Source organism: Phoenix dactylifera, chromosome 4 (assembly GCF_009389715.1).
Source record: "Phoenix dactylifera cultivar Barhee BC4 chromosome 4, palm_55x_up_171113_PBpolish2nd_filt_p, whole genome shotgun sequence".
Classification (NCBI taxonomy): Eukaryota; Viridiplantae; Streptophyta; class Magnoliopsida; order Arecales; family Arecaceae; genus Phoenix; species Phoenix dactylifera.
The window spans coordinates 26,755,356-26,763,307 of NC_052395.1; the positions used below are offsets into that span (position 1 = coordinate 26,755,356).

Sequence of the window (7,952 nt, forward strand, 5' to 3'; positions counted from 1 at the left end):
TAAACAGATGAGACGGACTAGTTGGTCAATATTTGAAGCATATACAATGAAATTGGTTATCCAGATCTGTGGAATTGAATGCTTGTTTACGTTCTGCAGCCCTCAAATATTGGTTTAATCTTTCTTCCTGCTGTTTTATTAGAATCTCATGCATCTTATCTCAATTCTCAAACCTGAAACTTTATCAGCTACCATGCCAAAGCTCATTGCATGCTTAGATCCTTGGAACAAGGAATCATGAAAAAAACTTACCTGGTGCTATGCTAATCATCCATATTTTTGATTGGACTGTACTTTTATTTTTCAATTTCTATTTATTTATTAAGAATGATTTGTTGGATAGGCAAAACTATCATATTGTTATGGATCGGATGCATGAGAGGATGTTTGTCATATATGCTGAATCTTCATATGTGTGTTTATGGGCATGTGCCCTTGCATCTGTGTCATAGCGGGGCATTTGTTGATGGTATCTGATGGATGTTGTAGACCTAAAATCTGAGAGAAAGCTATGTTATATGCACTCTATTAGCCTAAACATATGATGTTGCACCATATGCTATTGCACTTAGTTTTAACATAGGTCTTTACTGATTTATGCATAACAAGAATGTGGTTCTTATGCATTCATTCTGAGTGCATAAAATGTTACTTCAGTGGTCCAAGTTTGTCTATGCTAGCGGTTAGAAGGATGTCTCTGTTTCTAGTTCTAAATTTTTGGCACCTTATTTTTTTTCGTATTCTTGAAAATGATGCTGTTTTCCATGACAGAATCACCAGTCATGATGTTTTAGATCATTAGGCCTAATCTCTACATCTGCCTTCAGTATATCTTGACACCGCCATCTGATTTATGTGCAGGCATTGCCATATCGAAAGCAAGCTCTTATAGTATCTCACTGGCCTGAATCATCACTTCCAAGGGATACCAAATCAATCAAAAGATTTGAGAATTTACAATCCTTGGTAAGTTCCCCAAATCTTAAGTCTAAACCTTGAAGGTTGTATGTCTTTCCTTTGAATTAGTTTTTCCATTTTTCTATCGGTGACTTGTTTTTTTTACCTTTACGTGGTGCCCTAGACTAGAGCTATCAGGAATGCACGAGCTGAATATTCTGTTGAGCCGGCTAAACGTATATCTGCTTCTATTGTTGCAAATGCTGATGTCCTTGATTATATCTCAGTAAGTGTTGGCTTGCTTTCAACATCTTTAGTGCTTGCTATGTGAGATAAACAATTGCACTTGATCTGAGCAAAATATTTTAATTGAGGCAGCAGAAGCATTTGTAGAAATCTCTTTCATGTTGCAGGCATGGCAATTATGCGGTTGTCATCTGGCCCTACATATATCTTTGTTCATTTATTCCAGAATGTCTGCATCTGGATATACATGTCTCCATATAGCTGACTTGTGTTAAAGGCATTTCTATAAATTAAGTTCGCTAAACCGGTATCGGAGGTTGTACCGGCCAGCCACTGGTTCAATATGGTACTGGTCCGTATCGTGCCATTCTGGGGTGTACTAAAAACAGGGAGTGAGAGGGGGAGAGGGGGAAGGAGGGAGAGAAAGAGAGAGAGGGAGGGAGGGAAGGAGAGAGCAAGGCGAGAGAGAGGGAGGGAGGGAGAGAGAGGAAGGGCTAGAAATCCAGGGTGGAGGGCCACTGTGGATGCGAGGGAGAAGATGGGGAGAAAAATCCTCTGTTTCGAACCCTATCTCTCCCTGGCGGCGAAGAAGTGGCAGCAGTGGAGGGAGCCACCATGGATAGGGGGAGAGAGATGGGGAGAATCATCACTTGTTTCTCAAACCCTAGCTCTTTGAAGCATCAAAGAAGCAGCTGAGGAGAGAGCCGTTGTAGATGCAAGGGAGTTGGGGGGGGGGGGGAGGAGAGACAGAGAAGGCGGGAGGCTTACCGGTGAAGCGAACGACAATCCAGCGGCAAAGGGGACACTCAAAGCATCGAAGATGAACAAGATAGCCCTTTCGTTCCATCAAACGGGGTGAGGGGGGATGAATGTATTGTCGAACCGACCTGACCTGCTGAACTGTTCCAGGTTAATCTCAGTTCGGTAGGGCCCAAACATCCGATTCAGATTCGGTTCGGCAATAATTGTTGTAAATATATATGTTATTTCACTATTGACTTTTTTTAATAAAAAATCTGTTTCTAGTGTTTTTCATGGATTTTGAAACTTGAATGTTGATCTTTTCATATCTGTCTGTTTTGGTGTGCCAGAATACTTTATATGATTGTATCTCTGCAAGTAGGCATGCACACGTATCGACTTATCATTACCTTCAAGCTTTGGATGTCCATTTTCTGCATGTGCCCATGTATGTAGATTGCCAACCCCAGATAGTTGAGAAAAGGCTACATGGTTATGGTTATGCTCATGTACATAGATAAGTATGCCTGAATATGTTTGGATAACTGAAGATATCATCTGTTTCTCTGAATGGTTGCTGTATAAAAATGTATACACCTTTTCTATGGACCTGCATGTTCATGGAGATTATATGTTTTCCATTTGTCTCTCTTTATAGATGTGCTATGTATGTAGTGGCAAAGGCATCATTTGTATTTGTACCGTGTTCATAGCACGCATGCACTCGCATGAATCTAAACCATTTATATGCTTTATGGATAATTATGATATCTGTATATTTGCTCCTAACAGAGTGAAAAGCAAGTCTTGGCTCTACTATCTAGGCTTGATGTACACAATATTAATTTCACAGAATCTCCTCCAGGTATGTTTGAATGTTTCTCCTCCTAGCTCGTTTTCTTTCAAGAGCTGATTCCTTTAGGGTGCTGAAACATCTGCACCTTTTCTGCTGCAAACCTTATCAGATGATGCAAAACGATCGGTTCACATTGTGGCTGGTGAAGGTTTGGAGGCTTATCTCCCTCTTGCAGATATGGTGGATATATCAGCTGAAGTCCAGCGGCTCTCTAAGCGCCTTTCGAAGATGCAATCAGAATATGATGCTCTTGTTGCTCGCCTCAATTCCCCTAAGGTATATAACTCTGTCGTTTTGTTTTTCAGTTTGTTAATCCAGAAATGCATTATTAAACCTTCTTTCTAGTCATTTAATTACAATTAAAGCAAAACATTTTTGTTTTGTGAACTCATGGAAGCATGCTGTTCTACCTATGTGAGTACATCCATTTCTCCTTGGAAGTCATCAAAGATGAGTTTTTAAGTCTGTTCTTGTATGCATGCCTAAATGCATGTAAATGAGTATATGCACTTTTATGAAGCATGCCTTCATATGTTGCGTACCCACATGTGCTCATTACATGAGTATACATTATGCTGCAGTTTGTAGAGAAGGCACCTGAGGAGGTTGTCCGTGGGGTAAGAGAGAAGGTAAGTGATGCAGAGGAGAAATTAATGCTCACCAAGAACCGTCTTGCATTTCTCCAATCAACAGTTCCTGTATCGGGATAGTTTATGCCGTCAAACTCGATATAATCCTTATTCACTGAAGGAAGCTGTTGATTCTATGCTTCTATAGTTTGATTGCTGATTGCCTTCCCATGTGGGTTTGTAATTGGGATACATCAGAAAGTGAAGCAGCTACTTTGTATCCAGAAGAATGGGAGTCGTCAGGAGGATCCATGTTATTCCATTTCTTGCTTCCATGGAAGGCCCTCTTCAGTTTTGAAGGTGTAGTTCAAAAAATTTTGCATTGTGACAGTTCGGTACAGTTACAAGTACTATTGTTTCAAATATCTATCATCATTTTTTTTAAGAAAGCACCAAAAGTGCTTGTAAACTTGCAAAAATAAAATTGCAAGAATTTGTCATTTACTGATTATTGTGAACAATAATAGAGAATGAACAGAAAGCCATCTATCTATATGTATAATTGTAGTAGGGAAATGTTTATGCAGGGGGAAAAAGAACAAAGTCTGTAGACATAAGGAATTTTATAGATATGGAAAGGTTGTATTACTTCATTTTGTTGATGCTGAAGCTCAGGATTGTTCCATAAGGCTGCATTTGGTTTAGGAATAAAAAAATGGGAATAGTCAAATTTATGCTTATGGAATTTTTTTTTTCTTTTGTTTTTTTTTTCCAAAAAGAGAGAAAGGGAGGGTGACCTGCCTGTGCTATAAGTACCCAATTTTGAATTCTTGGGGATGCACCATCTAGGCCCGGACTTGAAATGTTTGCTTTTTCATGCAAAGGGATGCTTCCAGGAACAGTTATTCCATGAGGCATCTTCTTGGAATAACTTTTGAATAATATTTTGTTTTTTGCCTATAAAAGTTAAAAGCATATGTAAAGATGCCCATGTGCCAATAATTAGCTTATGATGGCTTTCTCTCAGATTAGTTATGCTTGTCATAGGCAAATTGAATGACAGTTATTCCTTGGTTATGACTCATGCTGGTAGTCAAATGGCAAAAGGCTTTTTTTTTTTTTTTTTTTTTGGTACATCGGCGGCTCACACCTGACGAGTGTGAAGATGGCCAACGAAATCAGAAAATAAAATGCTATGCAAAGGCATAGGCACAACCCCGTGGTCTATTCAGAAAAAGCCTTCCGAGTGATGAGCTGCGAAGGAAGCAACCCAATCTGCAGCACCGTTCGCCTTTCGATATACATGCATGATCTGGTAGGAGTCAGCCTCCTCCAAAGCCCTGCGGATATCGTGGAGCAGCGGTCGGTCCTCAACTGAGCACTCTTCTTTTCGGATCCACTCGATCACCGTGGTCGAGTCCCTCTCGAGAAGGATGCGACCCGCACCTAGTACCCGCCTCGCATAGGAGACACCCTCTCAGGTCGTCCGAAGCTCCGCGGTCACCACTGAGGAATCAAAAATCCTCCGCCTATCTGCCGCCACATGTCTGGCGTTATGATCTCTAATGATAAATCCCACACCTTCATAGCTTTTGTTCGCTGCTATGCTGCCATCGAAGTTCATCTTGAGAAAGCCAGGAGGTAGGGACACCCAGAATACCAATATCATCCTGGACGTTGCAAGAGCAGAATGGGGGCTCCAGATGTCCCTGATCAACCCAGTAGGTGAAGCCTCAATAGTGCCGGTAATCTTCGCCGCATGTCGTAGAGCTCGGTCCACCACCACCCTCGAATGGAGGCTATCGCCGTCGAAAACCCGTGTATTCCTCTCCATCCACCAGCGATAGGCCAAGTAGGCATCACGAGTCCCCATCTTCTCTTGTACAGACCCCCGGACCGAGGCCTCCAAATGTCTTAGGAACTCCTCAGTGGACGTTCACATCTGCCTCTAGTCAGGCTGAGCTGAAGCATATCTCCATGTCTGACTGGCTCTTGGGCACCCAAAAAGACCATGGTAGATGGTCTCCTCCATTGCCTGACAAGCTCCACATCCGGCAGGGACCCTCACTCCTCGCCTCACCAAAACTCCATTGGTAGGTAGACACCCCCAAGCCACCTTCCACAGGAACAAGGCCACTCGGAGGTGAATGTGCATCCTCCAAATCCAGCCGCAGTCCATCTGTCACACTGAGGACCCTCTGCCTATCCACGAGAGGTTTCGAGCACTCACAGTCGTCTTCCCTGTCCTGCTCCACACTCTCCTATCTACTGCCTCCCCCTCTGGGGTTGGTAGAGCGAGGACACGCTTAGCAAGGTGCTCCCCGAATACCTGCCGAACAAGACACTCGTCCCACCTCCACTCCCCCAGGGCAAATAAGGCACATACTCTGCGTCCCTCCATCCAGCCATGGTCAATCTCGGTGGGCCAACTCTACAGTGCTACCTCAGCCAGCCATTTGTCCTCCAGAATGCTGATCGTCCGCCCATCCCCAATCTCCCACCTGATCTCCGGTATCACTCCCAGGGCACGGGCGCAGATCTTTCTCCAGACAAAGAAAGCTACTCGGCTTGCACATAGGGCGAAGTGGAGGGCAGGATCCCCGTACTTCGCCCTCAACAATGAGCCCCAAAGGCTCTCAGGCTCTAGAAGAAACCGGGCTGCCATCCTGATCACCAGTAACTCCCTGCGCTCAATTAAAGAATGGATACCAAGTCCTCCTTTGCTGGTCGGCTGGCAAATAGTCTCCCATGCCACCAGATGGACGCCGTCTCTACCTCTCTACCATCCCCAAATGAAGGTGTGAAACATCCTCTCCAATCTCCGAATCGCTGCAAGAGGGACCAGGATATTGGAAAGCAAGTAAGTGGGGATAGAGCTCAATACTGACCGTACCAGAATGACTCGGCCCATCATCGACAGTGCACCCACCTGCCAGCTCTCTAATCGGCAGGTGATGCCCAGCTCCATGGATGTACACTCCTCCTGGCGTAGGCGACGTCTCGTAATAGATACCCCGAGATATGTAAAGATTCCTTCCTGCTCTCCAATCCCTAGAAGGCTCATGGTAGAATGCTTCCCCTCCTGCAAAAGGGTTTTTTCAAGCTTTATGCCTAATTTATGACTGAATCAAATGTATAGAAGTTTAACATGTTGAGCAAACCAAATGTCTATCATGCTATATATCTCAGTTAATCATGCAAAAGTAGAAAATAATCTTTACAAGTATAGTGAGTTTTGCGTACCGGTGGGATGTATTTTATTGACGCACTTTCAGCCGATGTCTGGACAAGATATTTAACCTTTCATACCGTGCTGTGCTCGAATTTCTCTAAACTTTCATGAAGTCAAGAAACTTGGGAGAGAATTTGATAGAACTCGAGATGAATTGTACCACTTCCTTGCTCCCCCACTACCTTCTACCTGGTGTGGTGCCCCTTCTAAGGGGTTCTCTTCCATACCGTCAATGTATTTAAAATTAATTCTAAAAAATATGATTTGCTATACCGATCCAAAATATGCCACGTATCGGTTTGGTATTGGTATTCGAAATGAAAGGTTTACCGACATAAAATATGCCGTAAAAAAATCATACTATGCCGTATCAATACAGTATTAGTATGGCACTAGTACTCTGATATCGAGATGGTGAATTTTATTAAAAAATATATATTTGTTAAGCTTCTAAATGTCAATTTAATAGAAAACATATGGCAAGCATTTATAAGATGCTGAATTGCCTTTCTTGTCTTGGCCCACTTAGTGCTCCTCTCCCACCTAAGGCGGTGCTCCTCTAAGAAGTTCTCTTTTATATAATAAATATATGAAAAAATGGAATCCAAAGAAGTGTATATTTGTTAAGCTTTCGGGATGTCATTTTAAAAGAAAAATTATGACAAGTATCTACAATAGATTCTGAAGATCCTGACTATGATCAAATCTGTAAGTTCCAGAACAAAATGGGAACCACAGTGCGTTCATTAGAACTTTTTTTAAAAATTATATTCATTTACCTCTAAAATTTTAAATTTCAGGTTTCATAGAACAGTAATACAAACTTGTTGTTGGAATACCAAAATAAAAAGAAAAATACTCTAAAATAAACTACTTTATCTAATTAATGAAAACTTAAAAACATTAAAATAAAAATCTAAACTAAATCTGATACTAAAATAATGAGCTTCATTAATAAATTAAATGTATAGCTATTACAGTGTCCTGGGAAAAGAGTAAATTCAGTGGACTCTACGACTTGCAATTAACCGAATCAAACGAAATATGAAATGCCATTTGATGCCAAAAAAAAAAAAAATAAAAAAAAACAATAAATATGATGGTTCCTCTGCTGCCCTGCGATCCTTCCTTTTCCCCCATCCTTTCTCGCCAAAAATTAAGGGGGAGAAAGTAAAGTTTCCTTCCGCTCTTTCCTATCCCTAGTTAAGATCTCCTGTGGTTTATTCTATCATGTCGCCACCATCATTTTATCCTCTGAGTCCTGCTCATCATCTCATCTTCCATGCATGTTTACAATTCTTTTTTTTTTGTTTTGATTGTGAAGGGAGGTATTACCACCCAGATTTTTATTAATGAGTGTATATGTACTTATGGTTAAGTTTATGGTACAAGTGGGCTGGCTCCTTCAGGT

At 41.7% G+C, this 7,952-nt stretch overlaps 1 protein-coding gene across 2 annotated transcripts in view; it reads left to right on the forward strand.

The window, feature by feature from the left end:
* The window catches only part of LOC103697510 (valine--tRNA ligase, chloroplastic/mitochondrial 2), a 57,999-nt gene extending 54,037 nt beyond the window's left edge, over positions 1–3,962 (forward strand). The window contains exons 23-27 of one of the 2 annotated variants that reach the window (XM_039126030.1): positions 862–966; positions 1,082–1,183; positions 2,677–2,749; positions 2,850–3,016; positions 3,322–3,962. In XM_039126030.1, coding sequence (XP_038981958.1) covers positions 862–966; positions 1,082–1,183; positions 2,677–2,749; positions 2,850–3,016; positions 3,322–3,450 — 576 coding nt within the window. In that variant the 3' untranslated portion in view covers positions 3,451–3,962. Of the gene's footprint in view, positions 1–861; positions 967–1,081; positions 1,184–1,310; positions 1,546–2,676; positions 2,750–2,849; positions 3,017–3,321 lie in introns of those variants that run through there. The other variant, XM_039126032.1, reaches the window with a different exon arrangement.
* The last annotated feature ends 3,990 nt before the right edge of the window (positions 3,963–7,952 follow it).